This window comes from Solanum stenotomum, chromosome 10, assembly GCF_019186545.1.
Source record: "Solanum stenotomum isolate F172 chromosome 10, ASM1918654v1, whole genome shotgun sequence".
Taxonomy (NCBI): domain Eukaryota; kingdom Viridiplantae; phylum Streptophyta; class Magnoliopsida; order Solanales; family Solanaceae; genus Solanum; species Solanum stenotomum.
Window position 1 is genome coordinate 49162159 of NC_064291.1, and position 25929 is coordinate 49188087.

Consider the following 25929-nt stretch of genomic DNA (forward strand, 5'->3'; position numbering starts at 1 on the left):
TAAATTATTGTACTTTCTAAGTAATTTTCAAATAATATATATTATTTCATTTGTCCAATTTATGTGTCACCGATAAAATTTGAAGAGTTAATTAGATCTTTTACATATTTTTATATCTTTTGAATATTTAAGTAAATAATTATTGTGATTTATAATATTTTATACAATTATTTAAAAAAAATTAAACAACAAACAAAATGAATTCATCATAGAAAAATTACCAAAGCATCCTTGAATGGATCCGACTTTTTGTTTAAAAAAATATGCATATTGGGAGGATATTTTTGTCCAAAGTGGAAATAGAATAAGTATAAAGCATTAAAGTCTTTTAAAATTTTAAATTGTTATTGTATGATTTGTAATACTTTTACGCCATTTTCAAATAATAGATGTCATTTCTTCTTTCTCAATTTATGTAGTACTAAAATTTTTTTGAGATTCAATCAATTTTTTTTGTCTTTGAAATATTTCTAGCTGTTAATAACTAAAATTTATAGTACTTTCTAAGAAATTTTCAAATAATATATATTATTTCATTTGTCCCAATTTATGTGTCACCGGTAAAATTTGAAGAGTCAATCAGATCTTTTATATATTTTTATATCTTTTAAATATTTAAGTAATTAATTATCGTGATTCATAATATTTTATACAATTATTTAGTATAGTAAAATAAATTTAAAAGAAACAAACAAAACGAATTTATCATAGGAAATTACCAAAGCATCCTTCAATACATCAATAATGGGTCCGACTTTTTGTTTTTAAGAAATTGCACATTGAAGGATATTTTTGTCCAAAGTGGAAATATTGTGTAAAAAATGTGTATTTATTGTGATTTTGAATGTTTTGTGGGGTAATAGGACGCACGCAAAGTTAAGGTGTCTTTTTGAAAATCTGGGACAACTTCAAGTATCACTTAATGTTTTTTCTGAAAATCTAATTTACTTTCGTAAACTATGTGTCAGATGAAAATAAGATTAACAAATTCAAAAGGAATGAGTAATAAATAGCTCATACAATGACATATTTATTATTTAAAAGAAGTACTCCTTTTGGTTGAAAGCTAACAAGATAGTTACAATGTAACTAAATACTATAAAAATCTTTGCATTGTGTCTTATTATATATAGAATATAATATATATATATATAATTTGTGATTGTGTACAAAACTTGGTAATAAATACTCATTATATGATTACCTGGTTTAAATAGATCTTTTCTTTTGATCTGAAAATGTAGGCTCAAGGCGTAATTAAAATCAGCATCTTTGAGTGAAATACAATACTTTGGATAATATGTAAAGAGGAGTTTTGTATAGGCTAGGTTTCCCTCTACTATACCAAGATTTCCTTCTCTTGCATTGATAAATCTTTCGTCTGATAGATTTATAACTATTGGACAGTTGATTCCTTCTTTAAAAGTCGATTTGACTAATATTTGGATTCCTCCTCAATGAACATAATTCATCTTTTTTCTTTTCTTTTCAGGAATTTTTCTAAGAATTTGATCTATCATAGATATATATATCTTATTCACGCAAACCTATGAAGATGGTCAGTGAAATTTTTTATTAGTTAAATGCAATAATGTATATATTTATTTCAATTTGATGAGGTTCAATCATTTAGTTAGTCTTATCTCACTAATATTACCTTATAGACATTATTTGTTTTGTATTTTTCTTGTCATCTAACCAGATGTGCTTTGTATGTGTATTCCACGTCAAATTATTTAGACGTCATATGAACATGTGAAGAGAACAACTACATTTTATATATTCACATATTTTTACATTTGTTGTGAGTTTTTTTTTTCTAAAAAGAAAAGAACCTGGAACATTTTAAAATAATATATTTTGAAGTTAAAAGATTTTGTTAATTTGATAATACATTTGTGACATATGTAATACTTTAGTTTAAATACAACTACCTACCAAAATATAAATATATATTTGCATTAATAAAAATATTTATCTCATAAAATTAGCTATTAAATAAATAATAAAAATTAAAACAATACAAACTTCAATTGGCGTTATTACAAGTTATATGAACTTTTTTTCATCCAAAATACTGAAATATTAAGAAATAGTAAATAAGAAAAGCAAAAGGGCAATGTTTATATTGTAATAACTATTTTGAAGCAAACTTCTAGAGAGTCTAATCACATAAGTAGCATTGATAAATAAAGTCATTCTTTTGTCTTGAACATCAAAAACAAATTGTGAGAATTCTCTAAATTTTGAAAAAAGATATTCAGAAGCATTATCTACATCACAAGAGAAATTGTTAACAAAAACAAATGAATTTAGACTACATCATGTTAGCTTCGTATATTGGAACATTACAAACAAATGTATATATTAAGCAAAAAAATAATTATTATATCATCAAAATTATTTTCCTCAAATACTTGAGGTTATGAAATATACCCTCTTAGGATAGATCGACTTACTTCATTAGAATAGTGGTACCTCATATTCAGCTAAACTTCGAACTCACTCAACGACAATAAATCACAGAAAAAATTTTAAAGTGCAAGAAGAAGAAGAGTAGAAGATTAAAAAATATTGTGGTGGAAAATTGAGAGGAGCCCCTCTATTTAAAGTCAACAAAGGGTAATATGAACAAATGTTTTTTGTGTCTTATCTGAAAAGTCATGACTTTTTCGAGAAGTCACAACCTTTTGAAACAGTCACAACTTATTGAAAAAGTCACAACTCTTTAGAAAAGTCACAACTTATTGAAAAAGTTGCAAATCTTTGGAAAAGTCACAACTCATCGAAAAATCACAACCCTTTGAAAAAGTCACAACTCATCGAAAAATCACAACCCTTTGAAAAAGTCACAACTAATCGAAAAAGGACAACCCTTTGAAAAAAGTCATAACTCATCGGAAAAGTCACAACCTAAGTTAGGGATATTATAATAATTTAACATTCAAGTTAGGACTTCATGCTTTTAAGGTAACTAGTTTTTAGGAGTGTGCGTTGCACGTTTGTCCCTTGTAATTACTACAAGATTTCTATATAATTAAAAAAAATGAATTTCATAATAGAAAATATGTGTGTATTTCACGCTACTTAGTATAAATATTTGTATATGATTTAAATATAATTACAACATGTATAAATAGTTATTCATAAAATTAAGTAATCAAAAGAGAAGGAGTTTAACACCAAATTAAAGCTTAACATCAAATGGACAATATGACAATCATATCAAATAGTTTTAAGAAATTGTATCATTTTGATACGTAGATTTCACATTAGTTATTAGTTGTGAAAATGTTATACAATGTTCAAAGAGAATATATAAAAATTTAGTAATATCCATTACATTATTATAGCATCACAATAAATTATACAACTTCAGATGTACATTATGTTCATCCCACAAATATTCGAAAATAAGATGGAATAGAGTAAACTAAAAACAATAAAATAGCTAATGAATTCTAAAACTTTTAAATAACAAAAATTAAAGAGAGAAACAATTCCAGTTTAAAAGAATGGAGGAACTTCCTCAATAACTAACGAAAGCATTACCTCTTTTTCGTTGCATATGTGATGAGCAATAACATCCATCAGCAATCATCCAGCAACAATTATACATTAGAATAACTAAGTGTATGCATTAACATAAAGTGACTGTGATGAGAAATATAATTACATTCACCAATGATCATCCATCAGCAATTATACACCGGAATAACAAAGTGTATGCATTAATATAAAGTGATTTTGAAAACAACTTTTTGGTATGTATAATTATAAGTCATGAATTATAAAAGTCATTTAAAAATTGATGATATGCATAGCATCTATGAGAATTAGATTGGTTAAAGTTGGGATATGTAAAGTTTCTGACAAAAATCTAAATATGTATGCCATATTAAGATGTCTAGTAATTCAGAAGACATTTTGATGTTTAATGTTTAAGGATTTTTTAGTTTTTAAAGGATATAATTTACTGCCTTTTGTTGTTACGGAACACTTCATCTACCATCAAACTCCATTTTAGAATTCCGTGAATTAATTCTATCTAGAAATATAATGGATTAATACCATATAATTATTATTTAATATTTTATTAGTGAAGGGTAAAATCGTAATCGAACTTTGAAGTTAAGATCCTCCCATGTACATAGTCTGATTTACCTATAATTCCCCTGTACATAGTCTGATTTACCAAGCCACCAGAATCATCAGTTCCTAATTTTGAGTTGGTCCCCATGGGGGTATCAATAGGCTTTGAATCAATCATGTGGAATTTTATCAGTAATTCTTTTATATATTTTTCTTGATAGATTGAAATCCCCTTGGGAGTTTGCTTGATCTGAAGACCCAAGGAAAAAGTCAGCTCTCCCATCATGCTCATTTCGAATTCATCACCCATCAGAGCAGTAAATTCTTCACACAGGACTTCGAATATGGCTCCAAAAATGATGTCATCCACATACACATGAACGATAAGCAACTCTCTCCCTCTAGACTTTAGAAACAAAGTATTGTCAACCTTGCCCCTCTTGAAATCATTCTTTAGCTAAAAGCTAGACAACCTTTCATACCAGGCCTTAGGAGCCTATTTCAGTCCATAGAGAGCCTTGTCCAACTTGAACACATGATTTGGAAGATCAATGTCTTCGAACTCAGGTGGTTGTTTCACATACACTTCCTTATTCAGATCACCATTTAGTAAAGCACTTTTGACGTCCATCTGAAACAACTTGAATTCCATATAGGCTGCAAAGGCAATGAGAATTCTGATGGCCTCCATTCTGGTAACTGGAGCAAATGTTTCATCATAGTCAATGCCTTCTTCTTGATTATAGCCTTGAACCACCAACCTTGATTTGTTCCTTGTGACAGTACCATTTTCATCAAGCTTGTTTCTAAACACCCACCTAGTCCTAATAATAGTTCTGTCAACAGGTCTAGGTACTAGGTGCCATACTCTGCTCCGCTTAAACTAATGGAGTTCCTCTTGTATAGAATTTACCCAGTCAACATTTGTCAAGGCCTCTTTGATGTTCTTTGGCTCAATGCTAGATATGAAGGCTGAAAATGTGACCAAATTTCTTACCTTAGATTTGGTTTGCATCCCAGAGTTCAAGGGAGAAATAAAGTTGTCGAGAAGATGAGATGACTGGTGTTTCCACCTGGACTCAGCATTAAATGGTTGAGGCTGATCTGTTAGTTCTTCTTCTTCGTTTGAGTCTGCATTCGCAAAGGTACTAGGTCCCTCTCCAGGCTCATCATCTTCTTTTACTCCTTCTGATGACTTCTGGTCGGCATCTCCTGAATCTTGAACATTTTTAATCAGAAATTTATTCACTTCGTCTCTCTGAGTTTGAAGGAGCTCTTCCAGTTCGTTCTCATCTCTGTGATTTAAATCTGACAATGCACAAGCTTCATCAAATATCATATGAATGCTTTCCTCAATACACTAGGTTCTTTTGTTGTAAACTCTATATGCTTTGCTGGAGGATGATTATCCTACAAACACTCCTTCATCGCTTCTAAGATCAAATTTTCCTAGATCATCCTTGCCATTGTTGAGTACAATACACTTACAACCAAAAGCTCTTAGATAGTTCAGTTTGGGCTTTTTGTTATGCAACATCTAATATGGTGTCTTGTTCAGTAAGAACCTGATCAGGCAACAGTTGGCTACATAACATGCAGTGTTGACTGCTTCTGCCCAGAAGGATTTTGGAAGATTTGAGTCAATAAGCAGAGTTTTGGCTATGTCAACCAGTGTTCTGTTCTTCCTTTCCACAACACCATTTTGTTGAGGTGTTCTGGGAGCAGAGAAGTCATGATGAATCCCATTTTCAGCACAGAAATTGTCAATCTTTGCATTTTCAAATTCAATTCCATAATCGGACCTGATCCCTGCAATCTTGCAGTTTAACTTTGCTTGAATCATTTTAATGAAAGTAATCAGTACATCCTATGTTTCCTCCTTGGACCTTAGGAACATCACCCAAGTGAACCTTGAATAGTCATCGACCACTACCAAAATGTACTTCTTTCCACCCCTGCTCTGAATCCTCATAGGCCCGCATAGATCCATGTGAATAAGTTCAAGAGAGCGAGAAGAACTCACCTGCTTCTTTGACTTGAAAGTAGATCTGATTTGCTTGCCTTTGACATGCATCACACACCTTGTTGTCACTGAATTTTAACTTTGGTAATCCACGGACCACGTCCTTGGAAGAAAGTTATTCAGAAGAGAGGAGCTCACATGTACGAGCCTTCTGTGCCATAGATTAGCATTTTCACTTTGAGCACTGAGACAGGTAAGATCATCTCTCTGAGCAGTATACAGGTCAGCAATGTACATGTTCTTTTGCCTCCTTGCTGTTAGAATTACTTCCCTTGTTACTAGATTAGTAACAATGCACTTTTCTGATAGAAACTTTACTTTATTTCCCTTGTCACATATTTGGGAAACACTGAGAAGACTATATTTCTGTCCGCTTACATAGAACACATTTTCAATAGAGTGCTCCAGCAACTTTCCAACTCTTCCAACCCCAAGAATATATCCTTTCTTTCCATTTCCAAATGAGACACCTCCTCCTTAAAGTGTCTTGAGTGACAAAAAGTTATCAGTCCTCCCAGTCATATGCTTAGAACATCCACTGTCCATGAACCAACAATGACTGCCACTTCCTCCACTCACCTGCACAAAGGATCACTTGTTAGACTTGGGAACCCACTTGAGTCTGAGTCCCCAGTAATCAGATAGAGGTGTGATAAGTGAACTTTTTGTCCAATGAGGTAAAACAATCTTTCTCATTTTAGACACTTTTGAAGTGGGAGCAGGTCCTTTGTTTTGTATACTTTTCTGTGTAGAGTAAGTAAAGAAACTTTCTTGAGACCTTTTAAAAGCTGGACAATCCTTCTTCAAATGGCCATTGCGACCACAATGAAGACATAACAGATTGTCAGAGACAGATACATATTTGCTGTGAGGATTATAAGGAGGATAGATGCTTGAACTACCTATCCCTTTCCCACTGTGGTGACTTTGGCTCGTGATATTGTAGAGAAGTTTAGAGGAGCTTGCCCATCTCATAGATTTTTCAAGCTCTTCCTTGAGTTGGACCAAATCCCTGTCCAGATGATTGTTTCTCTCCAATGCCAGTGCAAGTTTAGTCTCAACATTGCTCAGGCTAGTCTCCAACTCTAGTTGCAAAGTACTAGCTTCCCCTTTTCCTTTTCCATGTTTTTCATTCACCTTTTTCATCGTTTCTTTGAGTTCTAGATTCTTAGTTTCTAGAACTACCAGTTGTTCCTCCACAACTGACATATGTTCAACTAACCCAACCTTTTCTTCAAGAAATATATCTAGGCTATTATTCATGAAATCCTTTTAGTTGTTAACGATCAGTAATAGAGTCAATCAATACATCAACTAGATTTCTCAATTTCTTAACAGAATAAGTGTGTAGATCTTGTTTAATGTCAGAAAGTGTTACCTCTTCCTCAGCATCTTTGTCATCAGAGTTTTCCTTGGGAACAAACATGGTGTTGAACACATTTTCGTTATCCTTGACAGCTAGCATTGATACGGCTTCAGGGTGCTTTGACTGATCTGACTCAGTAGAGGAATCTCCCCAGATGACAAGGGCCTTCGTGACAACATAATCAACAGCTACTCTCCTTCCTTTTTTGTCAGGGATCAGGTCCCTTCTTCTGTCCTTATCTCCTCCAGGTCTTGTATTTTCAGCCTTAGTCATAGGAAAATCTCGGATAAAGTGACCAGGCTTGCCATATTTGTGACACAGATCGTTGACAATTGCAGTCCTGTCTGAGATTCCACCCTTTCGAAAATCCCCATGCTTTCTCACAATTTTTTGGAATCTCCTGGTGATGTAGGCCATATCTTCTTCATCAGATGTGCTTCCTGATGTCACCTTGAGGGATAGAGATTTATCCTTCTTTACTTCCTTCTTTGATGCCTCTTGATTTACATTCATTTCATGAGTTTGAAGACTTCCAATAAGAGTATCCATAGTAAGCACTTTCAGGTCCTTGGCCTCAGTATTAGCATCAACCTTGCCCGCCTAGGATTTTGGAAGAACTCGGAGAATCTTCCTGACCTGTTTGCTTGTACGAACCGGTTCACCTAAAGATCGTAACTCATTCGTGATAACGACAAATCTAGTACTCATTTCATGAATGGTCTTTCCTTCTTTCATTGTAAAGTTTTCATATTGTGTAGTTAGCAGGTCTACCTTTGATTCCTTGACTTGATCTATTCCTTCATGAGCTATTCGGAGACAGTCCCAGATTTCCTTCGCTGACTCACAGGTAGAGATACAGTTATACTCTTCAGCACCAATCCCACACACCAACAACTTCTTGGCTTTGTAGTTTTTCTCTATCTTTTTTCTATCAGTTTCATCGTATTGTTGGCGTGTCTTTGGAACAACTCTTGTGATGCAACCTTCCTTAACCTCTATTGTAGGAATAGAGGGACCATCCAGTACAATGTCTCACAGTTCACTATCTTCAGCCATCATGAAATCATGCATTCTCGTCTTCCACCAACTATAGAATTGGCCATTGAAACGTGCTGGTCTTGTAGACGATTGTCCTTCCTCCAAGTTGAGTGGAGCAGCCATTTTGCATAGGAACCTCTCTTGGTGTTAGCCAATATAGAAAGGACCCGCTCTGATACCAATTATTAGAATACAGACGTCCACTAAATGTTAATGAACCAGGTCCCTTGACACGGTAAGAACAGTAATGCAAGCTACAACAATAAGTAAAATGCATAAAGCAAAGATAACACAAGCACTTAACGTGGAAACCCCCTTGCTCTAAGGGCGGTGAAAACCACGACCTGTCATCACAGTCTTTTCAACCCAAACTCCATTTCTTCCAAATAGAGCAACGATTCAGATTACAACAACTTGCAACCTAGAAATTTAACTCTAACTCCCTTCCCCCTAAGTGTAGTATTCCCGCTACAAATAGAGCAACTAAGCATTATCACTATTGCCCACTAAGTTACCCGACACGAAGTAACTTAGAATTCACTAAGCAACCCACGGATGCCCACTAACCCACCTAACACTAGATGACATAGAATTTGACTAAGCAGCCAACAATGCTGCCCACTAAACCAGTTAGACTCAACTGATTTAGGCTTTTAACTGATCAAACAAAAGATCTAAATCCTTTATAATTCAGGATTAGATGTACAATGATAAGCGCTAAAGTAAACACCTAAGACAACTAAGAGACAAGTTGCTCGATCTGGTCCTTGTTGCTCTTTGGTATTTATCTTCTTGAGAGTGGTTGTGCTTTTGCCTTTGCTTTTTGGTAAATCTTGTTTTTGCAAAAGTGAGGTTGTGTCTGTGAGAGGATGTCCTTGTGAGAATGGACACAACCTTCAAGGCCCTGCCATTGGTCGAGGTTTTTGCTGTACTGGGAGCCCGTGCACCAACCTTGTGTACTTTCTTCTTCCAGCTGTCAATTGTACGGAGTACATGACAAGGACCAGGTCCCTTTACAAGGTCCTCTGTTTGTTAAATCATCAAAACTACATATGGAATGAAATAGAAAGCTTGACTTGTAATAATACAAATTCAATTATTTCATGGAAATTTCACATATGGAATCTCAAAATCCAAGGCGTTTTGGTCCTCCTAATCTCTCAAGTTAACTTGTGTTTTTGTTTTGTTTTCTACTCTCTCCGTTCATTTTTATTTGTCATTATTTGACTAAACAAACTCATTAGGAAAACAATTAATTGATATAAATATTTTACTAAACTATCCCTATTAAATTATTTAATACTGAAGATAAAACATGAAAAAAATAATTATCATTAAAAGTGACAAACAAAAATAAAAATCGAACAGAGCGAGTATTTTTTTGTTTTTATCGTCGACAGCAACTACTCCCCTCATTGGCAGTTTCCTCTTTCCTAATCAATTAAAGCTGAAATAAGTCATTGGCGGCTAAAATGATTCTAACCTTTTGCCTCTAAAATAAAGTTACTCTCTTTTTTTCATATTAATTGAATTTTTGGGGTTTTTTTTATTGTTCAAAATAATTAAATTTTTCAAAGTTCAAAATGAATATTTAGTTTTTCTTCTTTATATTTGCCCTNCCTTTATAATTCAGGATTAGATTTACAATGATAAGCGCTAAAGTAAACACGTAAGACAACTAAGACACAAGTTGCTCGATCTGGTCCTTGTTGCTCTTTGGTATTTATCTTCTTGAGAGTGGTTGTGCTTTTGCCTTTGCTTTTTGGTAAATCTTGTTTTTGCAAAAGTGAGGTTGTGTCTGTGAGAGGATGTCCTTATGAGAATGGACACAACCTTCAAGGCCCTGCCATTGGTCGAGGTTTTTACTGTACTTGGAGCCCGTGCACCAACCTTGTGTACTTTCTTCTTCCAGCTGTCAATTGTATGGAGTACATGACAAGGACCAGGTCCCTTTACAAGATACTCTGTTTGTTAAATCATCAAAACTACATATGGAATGAAATAGAAAGCTTGACTTGTAATAATACAAATTCAATTATTTCATGGAAATTTCACATATGAAATCTCAAAATCCAAGGCGTTTTGGTCCTTCTAATCTCTCAAGTTGTAAACTTGTGTTTTTGTTTTGTTTTCTACTCTCTCCGTTCATTTTTATTTGTCATTATTTGACTAAACAAACTCATTAGGAAAACAATTAATTGATATAAATATTTTACTAAACTATCCCTATTAAATTATTTAATACTGAAGATAAAACATGAAAAAAATAATTATCATTAAAAGTGACAAACAAAAATAAAAATCGAACAGAGCGAGTATTTTTTTGTTTTTATCGTCGACAGCAACTACTCCCCTCATTGGCAGTTTCCTCTTTCCTAATCAATTAAAGCTGAAATAAGTCATTGGCGGCTAAAATGATTCTAACCTTTTGCCTCTAAAATAAAGTTACTCTCTTTTTTTCATATTAATTGAATTTTTGGGGTTTTTTTTATTGTTCAAAATAATTAAATTTTTCAAAGTTCAAAATGAATATTTAGTTTTTCTTCTTTATATTTGCCCTTTTCTTTAGTGAAATTTGCTTCTAGAAGATAAATTACACTATTTACAAAGTTATATTTATGATTTCACAAAAGACAATAGTAAAAAATATAATTTAAATTATGCCTTTAAATGTTCTTCTTAATTAGTCTGCATTGCCTCACAAATTTAATTAATATTGAATAGAGGAAGTAGTGTTTTCAAAACTCTAAAAGTAAGTGCAATGATTTTTTTTATCTAAACGAATCACAATTATCATTAATTAGAGGAATCTTAGTAGCTCAGTTGGTTGATTATTTGAACTTTCAACTTGTTGATAAAGTTTGATTCTTTACATTGTAATTACCGCACCGTTTCCTCTTTCTCTATCCGCAATTTGTAAAATAAAATATTTTTTTTTATCATTAGTTATGAAAGAATTATTTAAGAGAATTGTTTTTTATTATGTCCCCATGGACCCACCACCACATCATTTCACTTCATCATCATCTTCTTCTCTATATTTTCATCAAATTTTAAAATTAATTTTTATTATATATAAATCATAATTCTTTAATATTATTTTTGGATATTGTTGTCATCTAATTTCTTTCTCTTTTTTCATCACATAAAGGCCATTGTATTATAAAAATTATCATATATTTTTTTATTAAAAAGTCGTTCAATTTTAAATTATATAGCATAAAAGTCAAATTATTAAAAACTTTTTCACTTGAAAATCTTTCAACTTTGACCAATTTAACTAGAAAGTAAATTTCACCTAAATTTTAATATTTTATATTAAAAACATGATACAACACTGGAAAGTATATTAACTACTTTCAGGATAGTTTTAGAAATATATTTAACTTCAGAACACAAAAATTATTTGGGATATACAATATTACATTGAGAGTAATTGATACCGAACAGCGACACCCAATTAGCAAGCATGTCAATCAATCAGAACCAAAAAGAGAGGGAGAATAAAATAAAATCATTTACCTGGAGAATGATAGAGAGCCAAAAAGTAGCAACGACTGTAATCAGTATCAACTACTCTCAATGTCATATTGTATAATTTTAAAATTTTGTTTCAATATTATACAAGTTTATGTGTCTACTTGTGCACATCCAGAGTTAAAGGTCATAGCTATCCGCTGAAACCAAGTTAAAAGTCATGTTTATATAGTATAAAAAAACATGAATAGTTCTATTTGGTGTTTTTTCCATGTCACGCTACATTTATTCAGAAAGTGATAATCAACAACATTACTGTTCGCCAATAATTACAACATTAACAAGTATAATACAAATGGATCTTACAAATCATTGATTTGTTTTCAAAATAAAATCAGAAAATTACATACAATAAGATACTCACATATTACAAACAAAGAAACAATTTACAAATAAGTAATAGATTCTCAAAGCGTATAATACAAATAGATTGTTGATTTGTTTCAAAATGAAAATTACATCCAATGAGAGAGAGACTCACAAACAAACAACCCTAGAAAAAATTACATCCAATCCAATGGCAGGAACCAAAAAGACTCACAAACAAAGAAACAATTACAAATAATACTTAGTACTAATATATTTCCAGATTAGGAATGTGTGCAATTTTGTGCCAGTCTTCTCCTAGTCCCTTCTCACACCGCTTGAACACTTCTGGACATCCCCAAATTTTTAATCTTGTGAGGGTTGTTAGGTGCTGCAATCCCTCTGGTAAACATTTTAGCATCTTGCAGTACTTGACAATTAACTCTGTGAGTGAAGTTAAACCTTTCACTCCTTCCTCGGGGATACTCTCTAGTGCGCAACACCATTGAATTTTTAGACTCTTCAAAGCATTGAGACTAGCCAGGCTGGTAGGCAGCTCTTTGAGATTCTTGAAGTGAGAGATATTCAAGTATTTGAGATTTGCAAGGCTTTTGAACATCTCTTCTGGGAATGAAGTAGCTTCTTCATTATCGCTAATATTGAGGGAAGTAAGAGCCCTAAGATTAGAAGAAAGGGTCGGAATAGGGCAATAGCGAATTTCCATCTCTTCAAGCACAGGGAATTGCTCTCCTCCTCCCTTTTTCAGCAATCCTTTCAGATTATCAAATTTGCATATACAAAGTTTTCTCAGGGATGGAAACCTTATTCCTGTGGGGAATCCAGAATCTTCAACATCAATGTCCACTTCTTCAACATACTCCGCAGATCCCCTGTATAACTGTAGACTTTCTAGACAAGGCAGATCACCAAAGGGTGGTAAGCATGAGCAGTTTTTGCAACCACTGATTTCAATAAGGACAACATTTTTCAAAACTGAGTGATTCATCCAGTCTGGGAGACGAATTCCTCTGAAGCCACCGATTATTAAACAAGTCAGATTGGAGTGTGGTTTGAGGGCTTCAAGCACTTCAACTTCTTCTGATTCATATCTATGTGGACGTTCATCGTCATCCCATTTCATGCTTAAAGAATGCAGATTCCCTTTTGCAGATAAATTGGCTTCTTTTGCGTCCTTATCATTCTTCACTCTCTCAAGATGCGAGATTGAAATTGAGCCATAGAGATTTAGGCTTCCTAGTTCACCAAGTTGATAACCTTTCTTCCTTCCAACAACAAATTGACCTAGAGTCTTAAGGCATGTCAATGATCCTATCCTTGGTGGCATACAAGTCAATGACTGGCAACCATCAAGTAAAAGATTTCGGAGACTACCAAGTTTACTTGTTTCTTTTGGTAAACAACAAAGTGAGGTGCAATATTGTAGATCAAGAGTTTGCAGATTTTGAAGCTTGCATAACTGCTTTGGAAGACTACGAATTTCTATATTGCTAGACAAGTCCAGGTATCTTAAATGTACTAGATCTCCAATGGAAGAAGGTAACTTCTCAAATTTTGAGTAACTTAGATTAAGCACTCTTAACGAGACAAACTTTTGCAAGAGCGGAGGAGAGCAAGAAGACACCACTTCAGAGAAACCAATGGACATCATCATATGTGTGTAACTTTCTACATTTATTTGGCGGATATTGCTGCTTGATGTGTTTGCTGAAAACAGAGATGTTGCCAAATCATGGATGAGATCATGCATCTTGAAATAAGTATTACCATATCTAACTTCAATCTCTTGGAAAAAAGACCTCAAGTATAATTCATTCCATGCTTCATTACCCACATCCTCTAGCTCCAAGGTTCTTCTCGATAAAAGAAAGCCATGTGCCATCCAGAGAGAGATTACCTTCTTTTTTTCCATTTTGGTGTCCTTTGGGAATACTGCACAATACGCAAAGCATTGTCTCAAATCAAGTGGAAGATGATGATAACTAAGCCTTAGGGCAGGCAAAATAGACATTTCATCTTGAGGTAAATTCCAAATCTCACTATCTCTCACATGTTCCCATTCTCTTTCTTCTCTCTTGAAACGCAAAAGACCTCCAAGAGTTTTGGCTGCTAGAGGCACACCACCACTTTTTTTCACAATCTGCTTTCCGATAGCCACAAGGTTAGGACTTATTTCTTCTTGATGTCTAAATGCACGTTGTATGAACAACAACCAACAGTCGTCTTGAGACAGATTTGACAATTCATATGGTTGCAAAGTTCCCATAATTGATCCAACCTTTTCAAGGCGAGTAGTAGTTAGAACAGAAGAACCACTTGCTCCAACCTTCAAGACAGCTCTTAAATTATCCCACTTCTGTTGATCTTCATTCCAAACATCATCTAAGACAAGCAAGTATCTTTTTCCATTCAACAACTCCTGAAGCGTCTTCTGAAATGAAGCCAAGTCCTTGACATCAACAGAACTTCTGTCAATATTTCGTATAATAGTTTCTATCAACCTCTTCTCATCAAAATCATCCGAGACACAAATCCATATTTTGGGATAAAAATGCTCAGTAACTCTCTGATCATTGAAGACCATCTGGGCAAGAGTAGTCTTTCCTAGTCCCCCCATACCAAGTATTGGGAGGACTGAAAGCTCTTGGGCATTACTAACATTGTTTATCAGGATTTTCACTATCTCATCTTCCTCTTTGTCCCTTCCATAAACTTGTGGTTCAGTTAAAACAGAACCTGGTCCAAGCAATGTCCACACGAGAATATTGTTACATTCAAGATAATTAGGAGTCAGCAGAAAATAGATAATGATATTTGCAGGCCTTAAAGAGATATGGATGAGTTTGAGGAGCAGGAGACATGAGAAAATCAAGCTGAGTTCCACTTGGCAAAGTGAAAAATGCTAGAGGATTTTCTCACTTATGAAATTACTTTCTATGACATAGAATTAGAGTAATCATTAAGTACTCCTGTATTGAATTCACAATCTTTTCGTGGTCTAAACAACTGAGTTTGTATTTGATAGGAGTAAAGTTCTTCTACAATCTTTAAGAACTTTTAGAAAATAAGCTATATATCAATCATCAAAGTTAGTGAAGAGTTAAGACACTTGAGGCTAAGATTTAGGGAAAATCTTTGAAACTTTCCCTCACCGGCCAATTACACAAATGAATTTGATAATTGCCAAAAAAATGAATATAGACAAAGTTGTTGTAATACTAATTTAAGTGAGCACCTGTTTCCGGTCTAGCAACTTGTCTTTCTATAATCTTTTCGTGCAAATGAAAATCCGTTCTTTCCTTAGCAATTGCATCTAGTTTCTCCATCATCTCTTTTATCCTTTTCCCAATCTTGTGACGGAAAACAATAGCCTTTGGATGATGACGTCCTAATCGAGACTGCTCGAGTCTTGCTGCCTTACATTCGTCCAATAGGTCATCAACTTTATACGCAGCAGCATTGAGTTTCTGTAACCAGTTTTTAATTGCCTTGTCCTTAAGTTGCTTCTCCTGAGCATCTTCAAGCACTGCTTGGATTGTAGAAAACCTGCTTGAAATATTTTGAAACTCATTTTCAAAACCGAGAAGCAATCCAAGTTCCCCTTGGATGAAAGAAGTGATATTTTCTAGCAGAATTTGAAGGAAAGCTTCAGCCATATATATATGTTGAACTTAAAATCAGAACTTAAGATTACTGGAATTGTTGTGAGTTAGCACTGAATCAAAGTAAGATGTTGGAATGAAATATGGACAGCTGAAAGTAACATCCATTAACTCAATTATTCCACCATGGGCCCATCTCTCTCAATGATTCACACTTTGTTTCATCAATCCAATAACTAACTGTTGAATTTGATTTAAACACTTTTTATGGTGGGGTAATCTTTCAACTATGTCTACAAAAAGTTTCTAAGAACCTATTAAAATTAAAATAACTTTTAAACACTTTTGAATTATTTGGGTAAAATTAAAAGGTTCTCTTAAGCTAGCATTCGTTTAGCTTAAGAGAAATACGTATATTCACAATAATAAACGTTTTATTGAGGGCACTAGAATACCTTCAAGCTATATATGGCACACAAATCCAAAATGCAGGGTTCAAAGAGAGTTGTTACAGGAAGTCAGCATATGATATGATAATTTCTTTAATTTTTCGTCACGTAAAAATCAGTGAGATTAGTATTTTTTTTTTTTTTTTGTTTTCCAGGTTTTAGGTAAAGTGAAATAAATGTGGCCAACTCTGGTAAAATCAACTGATATACACATTTGGAATGTTAGCAATTCATCAAAACCAAATCGTAGATGAGACCATGCATCTTGAAATAAGTATGTATCAAATTTATCTTCTTTCAGCCTATTGGAAGAAAGAACTATAAGAATATATAATTATTTGGGATAAGACACTAGTACTCCTAGATTATGACCGAAATCCCAGAAACACACCTTAACTAAACTAAGATCCTATTACCCCTAAACTATTTTTTTTTTTTTTTGTAATTTTATACACCTTTTTGGCCTATGTGGCCTCCAAACATCTCCCACGCGCCTCACTTAAGTGGAGTTACGGAGCGTGCCACTTAAGCCAAAAGGTGTTGGGTTCATGAAGGGGTGATTAGGGCGTCATGCGGAAGCTTACAATTGCAAATCATAAGACGATAAATTAGACGACACATAAAATTATACTAAAAGAAATATATTATTGTAGGATATGACTAATTGGCCTACATAATTAAAAACTAATCAAAAAAACATAGAAACTGTAGAGAGAAAATCTCCCCATAAACAAAACTCTTAAAGAACTACATTGTGGATGCTATTGTTATGTGTTAGAAGAAAACAAACCTATATTTATAGAGCCCTAAAATCTTTTCTTACTAGAAAAGGAGTCCTAAAGGAGAGAATAAACCAAATATAAAATAATATTATATTTTCCTTTCAAGAAAAGTAAAAATATTTATGGTAATGTTTTATTTTTTCTTTAAGGAAAAATAAATCTTAAATTATGGTAAGAAAATCAGGGCAAAACCCTAACAAAAGGTGTACACAATTACGCAAAAAATGAGTTTAGGGGTTAATAAGGCCTTAGATTAGTTAAGTGTGTCTCTGAGATTTCAACCATAGTCTAGGGGTACTTGTGCCTTATCTCTAATTATTTCCATACTTCATTACCCACATTCTGTAGCTCCAAATTTTCTTATGATAAAAGAAAACCGTGTGTCATCCAGAAGTGATGCAATTTTTCTTTTCCATTTTATCNGCCAACTCTGGTAAAATTAACTGATATACACATTTGGAATATTAGCAATTCATCAAAACCAAATCGTAGAAGAGACCATGCATCTTGAAATAAGTATGTATCAAATTTATCTTCTTTCGGCCTATTGGAAGAAAGAACTATAAGAATATATAATTATTTGGGATAAGACACTAGTACCCCTAGACTATGACCGAAATCCCAGAAACACACCTTAACTAAACTAAGATCCTATTACCCCCTAAACTATTTTTTTTAAAAATAATTTTATACACCTTTTTGGCCTATGTGGCCTCCAAACATCTCCCACGCGCCTCACTTAAGTAGAGTCACGGAGCGTGCCACTTAAGCCAAAAGGTGTACAAAATTACACAAAAAATGAGTTTAGGGGTTAATAAGACCTTAGATTAGTTAAGTGTGTCTATGAGATTTCGATCATAGTCTAGGGGTACTTGTGCCTTATTTCTAATTATTTCCATACTTCATTACCCATATTCTCTAGCTCCAAATTTTCTTATGATAAAAGAAAACCGTGTGTCATCCAGAAGTGATGCAATTTTTCTTTTCCATTTTATCAACCGCACAGAAAGCAGAACATCGCCTTAAATAAAGTAGACGGTATTAATAACATATTCAGTCTCAAAGCATACAATATATCAAACAGTCAAGTCCCGATCAATCATGGAGTTGTAATAATTTCAAACTCAATTATTCCACTATGTCTCTCAATTATTTGATTCTGTTTTTCAATCCAATAACTAACTGTTGCTTTTGATTTCAAACATTTTTTTGGCATCTCTTTTATTTTGGGGTAATCTTTCCACAAAAAAGTTTTTCAAAAAAAAAAAACACTGCTTTTTTATCTTGTCAATCTTTCACTCTCAATCTTTTATAGATTGATTTGTGAAATTTATTTGGGCCACTATTATTCTTGTCTTTTTCTTTGGCAATAATACTTGACGAAAGAGTCTCTTTACTCTTTTCTTATTTTCCTTCTTTGTTTTGATTTTACAAACCTGTTTTGGTCGACTTATTTTAAATATTTTTAAACACTTTTGAATTGTTTGGGTAAAACAAAAAAGTGCTCTTAAGCACTTGTTTTTCAATATTAGGCTCGAACTCTCTTCTCTTTCTTCCGTGACAACAAGTACTCACTCGGTCACTCCCCTCTTCTTCCTCGTTGATGGTTTATCCTTCCAGTTCAGCAATTAATTAAAGCTGGATAAGATATATACGTATATTCACAATAAACATTTCTTTTAATATTATATAGCTTGAAGCTATATATAGCATACCAAATTTGAGATAACAGAACTGAAAAGATTGGAACTGAGGCGTAGTTAATTACTATTGTCATTTATTCAAGGAAAATGAGTGAGTAAGTGTAGATTAATACCAATGGAAACACTAAGCATGGAGAACAATTATAACACAAAACCTGGCACATTTGCTCAACTGATATACACATTTGGAATGGACCCACATTAGATAATTGTATATTTATTTACGTATAAAAAAAAATCGTAAATTAACCCAAAATGGATTGAACTGGATGAGTGTACACCCAAATTCGATGCCCATCACTAAGTCTATATTAAGTGTAGTGGCACCCACAACCTTAAAATTCCGGATCCGTCTTTGTAAATATACACTTAAACTTGCATAAAATTGAACAAATAAGACATGCGTCCTATGTGGAGTTCCTTAATTTGTTGTTTATAGAAAAGAAAATGAACTTCTCATTATCTATAAGGTTATACAAGGATCTGAAAAGAACTTCAACAACCAAGATAAAAAGATCCTAATTTTCCTTTCAATGTGACAAAATAGGAAAAAAGCAATGGGAGACTCACAAACAAAAAACCCTACAAAAAATTACAAATACTAATTGTTACGAATATCCAGATACGGAATGAGAGCAATTTTGTGCCAGTCTTCTCCTATTCCCTTCTCACAATGCTTGATCAGTGTTGGACACATCCCAATTGTTAAACTTGTGAGGGCTGTTAGGTGTTGCAATTCCTCCGGTAAACATTTTACATCTTACAGGTATAAACACATAACTCGGTGAGTGAAGTTAAACCTTTCACCCCTTCCTCTGGGAGACTCTCCAGTGCGTCACAACAACGAATTTCCAGATGCTTCAAACCATTGAGACTACCCAGACTGGTAGGCAGCTCTTTGAGATTCTTGCAGTCAGAGATTTTCAAGTATTTGAGATTTGCAAGGCTTTTGAATATCTCTTCTGGGAATGAAGTAACTTCATTATCATCGCTAATATTGAGGGAAGTAAGAGCCCTATGATTAGAAGAAAGGGTCAGAATAGGGCAATAGCAAATCTCCATCTTTTCAAGCACAGGTAATTGCTCTCCTCCTTCCTTTTTCAGCAATCCTTTCAGATTAGGAAAATATTTTAAAGAAAGTTTTCTCAGGGATGGAAACCTTATTCTAGTGGGGAATCCAGAAACAACATCAATATCCACTTCTTCAACATACTCCGCACACCCCCAGTATAACTCTAGACTTTCTAGCGAAGGCAGATTACCAAAGGGTGGTAAGCACGAGCAGTTTCTGCAGTCCTTAATTACAATAGAGACAACATTTTTCAAAACTGAGTGATTCATCCACTCTGCGAGACGGAATCCTCTGAACCAATTGATTTCTAAATATTTCAGATTGGGGTGTGGTTTGAGGGCTTCAAGCACTTTAACTTCTTCTGATTCATATCTATGTTGTCTGCTGATGTTCCAACTCAGGATTAAAGAATGCAGATTCCCTTTTGCAGATAAATTGGCTTCTTTTGCGTCCTTATTATTCTTCACTCTCTCAAGATGCGAGATTTTAATTGAGCCATAGAGATTTAGGCTTCCTAGTTCACCAAGTTGATAACCTTTCTTCGTTCCAACAACAAAGCAATCTAGAGTCTTAAGGCATGTCAAAGATCCTATCCTTGGTGGCATACAAGTCAATTTATTGCAACCATCAAGTAAAAGATTTCGGAGACTACCAAGTTTACTTGTTTCTTTTGGCAAACAACAAATTCTGGTGCAATATTGTAGATCAAGAGTTTGCAGATTTTGAAGCTTGCATAACTGCTTTGGAAGACTTATGTTATTGCTAGAGAGGTTCAAGTATCTTAAATGTATTAGATCTCCAATGGAAGATGGTAACTTCTTAAATTTTGAGTTACCTAGATTAAGCACTCTTAATGAGACAAACTTTTGCGAGAGAGAAGGAGAGTAAGAAGACACCAGTTCAGCGAAACCAATGGACATCATCCTATGTGGGTAACCTTTTACATTTATTTCGCGGATATTGCTGCTTGATGCGCTTGCTGAAAACAGAGATGTAGCCAAATCATGGATGAGATCATGCATCTTGAAATAAGTTTTACCATCTTTAACTTCAATCTCTTGGAAAAGAGACCTCAAGCATAATTCTTTCCATACTTCATTGCCCACATCCTCTAGCTCCATGTTTCCTTTTGATAAAAGAAAACCGTGCGCCATCCAGAGAGAGATTAGCTTTTCTTTTTCCATTTCAGTGTCCTTTAGGAAAACAGCACAATACACAAAGCATTGTCTCAAATCAAGTGGAAGATGATGATAACTAAGCCTTAGGGCAGGCATAATAGACCTTTCATCTTGAGGTAAATTCCAAATCTCACTATCTCTCACATGTTCCCATTCTCTTTCTTCTCTCTTGAAGCGCAAAAGACCTCCAAGAGTCTTGGCTGCTAGAGGCACACCACCACTTTTTTTCACAATCTCCTTTCCGATAGCCACAAAGTTAGGACTTATTTCTTCTTGATGTCTAAATGCACGATGTATGAACAACAACCAACAGTCTTCTTGAGACAGATTTGACAATTCATATGGTTGCAATGTTCCCATAATTGATCCAACCTTTTCAAGACGAGTAGTAGTTAGAACAGAAGCACCACTTGCTCCAACCTTCAAGACTGCTCTTAGATTATCCCACTTATCTTGATCTTCATTCCAAACATCATCTAAGACAAGCAAGTATCTTTTTCCATTCAACAACTCCTGAAGCTTCTTCTGAAATGAAGCCAAGTCCTCGACATCAAGAGAACTTCTTTCAATATTACCTATAATTGTCTTTATCAATCTCTTCTCATCAAAATCATCTGAGACACAAATCCATATTTTGGGATGGAAATGCTCAGTTACTCTCTGATCATTGAAGACCATCTGGGCAAGAGTCGTTTTTCCTAGCCCCCCCATACCAAGTATTGGGAGGACTGAAAGCTCTTGGGCATTATTAACATTGTTTATCAGGATATTCACTATGTCATCTTCCTCTTTGTCTCTTCCATAAACTTGTGGTTCAGTTAAAACAGAACCTGGTCCAAGCAATGTCCACACGAGAATATTGTTACATTCAAGATATTTGCACACCTTAAAGAGATATGGATTAGTTTGAGGAGCAGGAAACATGAGAAAATCATGTTGAGTTACCACTTGGTAAAGTGAAAAATGCTAGAGTAATCATTAAGTCTGTATTGAATTCACAATTTTTTCGTGGTCTAAATAACTGAGTTTTTTTTTTAATTAAAACCACCATGAATGGTGGGCGGTTAGGCTAGACACCAACTTGTTGATTGACCAAAAAGTTGTTAAGATGTGTTTTTATCGTCCTTTCCGTTAGTAGACAAAAAATTTGAAGGAAGAGTTCATCCTTCTGCCAAAAATGTCTACAGTTGATGTTGATAGGAGTAAAGTTCTTCTACAATCTTAAGAACTTTTAGAAAATAAGCTATATATCAATCATCAAAGTTAGTGAAGAGTTAAGACACTTGTGACTAACATTTAGGGAAAATCTTTGAAACTTTCCCTCACCCCAAACACACACATGAATTTGATAATTGCCAAAAAAATGAATATAGACAAATTTGTTCTAATACTAATTTAAGATGAGCACCTGTTTCCGGTCTAGCAACTTGTCTTTCTATAATCTTTTCGTGCAAATGAAAATCCGTTCTTTCCTTAGCAATTGCATCTAGTTTCTCCATCATCTCTTTTATCCTTTTCCCAATCTTGTGACGGAAAGCAATAGTCCTTGGATGATAACGCCCTAATCGAGACTGCTTGAGTCTTGCTGACTCATATTTACATTCGTCCAATAGGTCATCAACTTTATACGCAGCAGCATTGAGTTTCTGTAACCAGTTTTTAATTGCCTTGTCCTTTAGTTGCTTCTCCTGAGCATCTTCAAGCACTGCTTGGATTGTAGAAAACCTGCTCGAAATATTTTCAAACTCATTTTCAAAACCGAGAAGCAATCCAAGTTCCCCTTGGATGAAAGAAGTGATATTTTCTAGCAGAATTTGAAGGAAAGCTTCAGCCATATATATATATATGTTGAACTTAAAATTAGATGATATATGTGTAGATTACTGGAATTGTTGTGAGTTAGCCAATGAATCAAAGTAAGATGTTGGAATGAAATATGGAAAGCTGAAACTCAATTATTCCACCATGGGCCCATCTCTCTCAATTACTCACACTTTGTTTCTTCAATCCAATAACTAACTGTTGAATTTGATTTAAAACATTTTTTTATGGTGGGGTAATCTTTCAACTATGTCATACAAAAAGTTTCTAAGAACCTGTTAAAATTAAAATAACTTCTAAATTATTTGGGTAAAATTAAAAGGTTCTCTTAAGCTAGCATTCGTTTAGCTTAAGGGATATAAGTATATTCACAATAGACGTTTTATTGAGGGCACTAGAATACCTTCAAGCTATATATAGCACACCAATCCAAAATGCCTGGTTCAAGAGAGTTGTTACAGGAAGTCAGCATACAATATGATCATTTCTTTAATTTTTTTTGTCACTTAAAAATCAGTGAGATTAATATCTTTTTTTTTTGTTTTCCAAGTTTTAGCTTGTTTTAGGTAAAGTGAAATAAATTGGCCAACTCTGGTAAAATCAACTAATATACACATTTGGATGTGAGCAATTCATCAAAACCAAATCATAGATGAGATCATGCATCTTGAAATAAGTATTTTTAAGGGTAATGCTAAATTGTCAGAAAATTTGGCCAGAATTTGGCCAGAAATTTTAAAAAAGTATAATATCTTTTTTATTTTAAAATAAACTAATCTTTTTTCCATTTTTTAGTTAAAAGGTATTAAAGCTAAAAAGGTAAAATATTTAAAAAGGTAAAATAACATAGATAAAATATCATTCTGGTCAAATTCTGAACAAATTTTCTGGCCAAAAGGATTTTTCCTATCAAATTTATCTTCTTTCGACCTATTGGAAATGGTATGCATATTCATGGAAACTGTTAGCTAGTTTCATATTTGTCTTTTCTTGTGGGGTTGGTTTGTCAATAAAAGTCACACTTTGGGGTTTTTTTTTTCAATTCAATATTCAATCTTTTAGCTTTATCTGCAGAATTTTTTTCAAAAGAACACCACTTTTTGTCTTTCCAATTTCTCAATTAGTCCAGCTTATTGAATGTGTAAATTTCGTGGTGGTACCTAAATTAATGTTTTGCTGTATTAAAATGTTTACAATGCTTAAGAGTGCAGAGCGTATTTGAAAGAGTTTAATCCCCTACCTTATTTCATTGATATCGATGGTTTATATACAATCAATACAAGACTATAATTAAGCAAACTAACTAGCTATAAGAGGAACTAAATATACACTTAACTAATGTGATATATACAAAGAATCAGAATATCTTTATCATATATTCTAACACGCCCCCTCAGTCGAAGCGGGAGGTCGCCGAATGCTAAGACTGTCCCGAAAATCCTCAAATAACACCAATGGAAGACCCTTGGTGAATATGCCTGCAATTTGATAACACGAGGGGACATGTAACACTCGAACTTGGCCGCGAGCCACCTTTTCTCGTACAAAATGTATATCCATTTCAATATGCTTAGTGCGTTGATGCTGAACAGGATTACCAGCAAGATATATGGCACTCACATTGTCACAATACACCAATGTAGCCTGTTGGATTGGACAATGAAGTTCCAAAAGCAAATTTCGCAACCAACATGACTCAGAAACCACATTGGCAACCCCTCGATATTCAGCCTCTGCACTAGAACGAGATAAAGTAGCTTGACGTTTAGCGGACCAAGAGATCAAGTTATCACCCAGAAAGACACAGTAACCCGACGTTGAACGTCGTGTGTCTGGGCATCCACCCCAATCAGCATCAGTGTATGAAATAAGAGTGGATGTGGATGAAGAAAATAGGTAAAGACCAAAGTCCATAGTACCCTGTATGTAGCGAAAAATGCTCTTAAGTGCGTGCATGTGTTCCTCCCTCGGGTCATGCATGAATAAGCATACATGCTACACTGCATACGTAATATCGGGTCTTGTGAACTTAAGGTACTAAAGTGCTCCAGCAAGACTCCTATAAAGAGATGGATCCTCAAACGGTTTGCTCGTAGTAGTACCGAGCTTCAGTTTTGTATCAACCGGAGTGGGAGATGCTTTGCATGATGGCATGCCAGCTCATTCAATGATCTCAGTAGCATATTTCTTTTGTGATAAAAATAAACCACCTTCATGACGAGTGACTGCAATGCCCAGAAAATAGCTCAAATAGCCCAAGTCCTTCATAGCAAATTCCGAGCTAAGAAGGGAGATGATTGACTGACGGAGCTTATCCGAGGAAGTAGTCAAAATGGCATCATCGACATACAGTAAAAGATAAGCCATAGAAGTACCTCAACGATAAATGAACAACGAATGATCCGAAGTACTTTGAGAAAACCCAAGAGTACGGACATAGTCAGCAAACCTCTTATACTAAGCCCTTGGAGCCTATTTGAGCCCATAAAGAGATTTCTTCAGCAAACACACATGATTAGGGCGAGCAGGATAGCGGTACCCCAAAGGTTGATACATGTAAACAGTCTCCTTGAGTTCCCCATGTAATAAGGCATTTTTTATGTCAAACTGATGAATCTGCCAAGCCTTAGAGAGAGCCAAACTGAGAATCGTGCGAATAGTTGCCGGTTTGACGACCGGACTAAACGTCTCACCACAATCCACGCCAACCTGTTGAGTTTTACCATCACCTACAAAACCGGCTTTATGCCTCTCTAATGAACCATCAGATCTTTCTTTATGAGCAAAAATCCACATAGACCTAATTACATTAACATTTGGAGGACGGGGAACCAACTCCCACGTCTTATTTTCAATAAGAGCATTATATTCATCATGCATAGCCAATTTCCAATTCAGGTCACGAAGAACAGACACAGGGTTACGAGGGAGGGGTGATTTAG

The 25929-nt window shown here is 34.3% G+C and overlaps 1 protein-coding gene and 3 pseudogenes across 1 annotated transcript; all 4 read right to left on the bottom strand.

Annotated features, from left to right (window-relative positions):
• Positions 1–16079, bottom strand: part of LOC125842588 (disease resistance protein RGA2-like) — a 28169-nt pseudogene extending 12090 nt beyond the window's left edge.
• Positions 12424–13374, bottom strand: LOC125842593 (disease resistance protein RGA2-like; annotated as a pseudogene).
• A 3330-nt stretch (positions 16080–19409) lies between the features above and the next one.
• LOC125842596 (disease resistance protein RGA2-like) lies at positions 19410–23064 on the bottom strand (annotated as a pseudogene).
• A 1960-nt stretch (positions 23065–25024) lies between these two features.
• LOC125843113 (uncharacterized mitochondrial protein AtMg00810-like) lies at positions 25025–25354 on the bottom strand. The gene is made up of 2 exons (XM_049522339.1): positions 25198–25354; positions 25025–25125 (listed from the first exon to the last, which is right to left on the bottom strand). Exons 1-2 carry the CDS (start codon positions 25352–25354, stop codon positions 25025–25027), a joined length of 258 nt encoding a protein of 85 aa, XP_049378296.1.
• Positions 25355–25929: the final 575 nt, after the last annotated feature.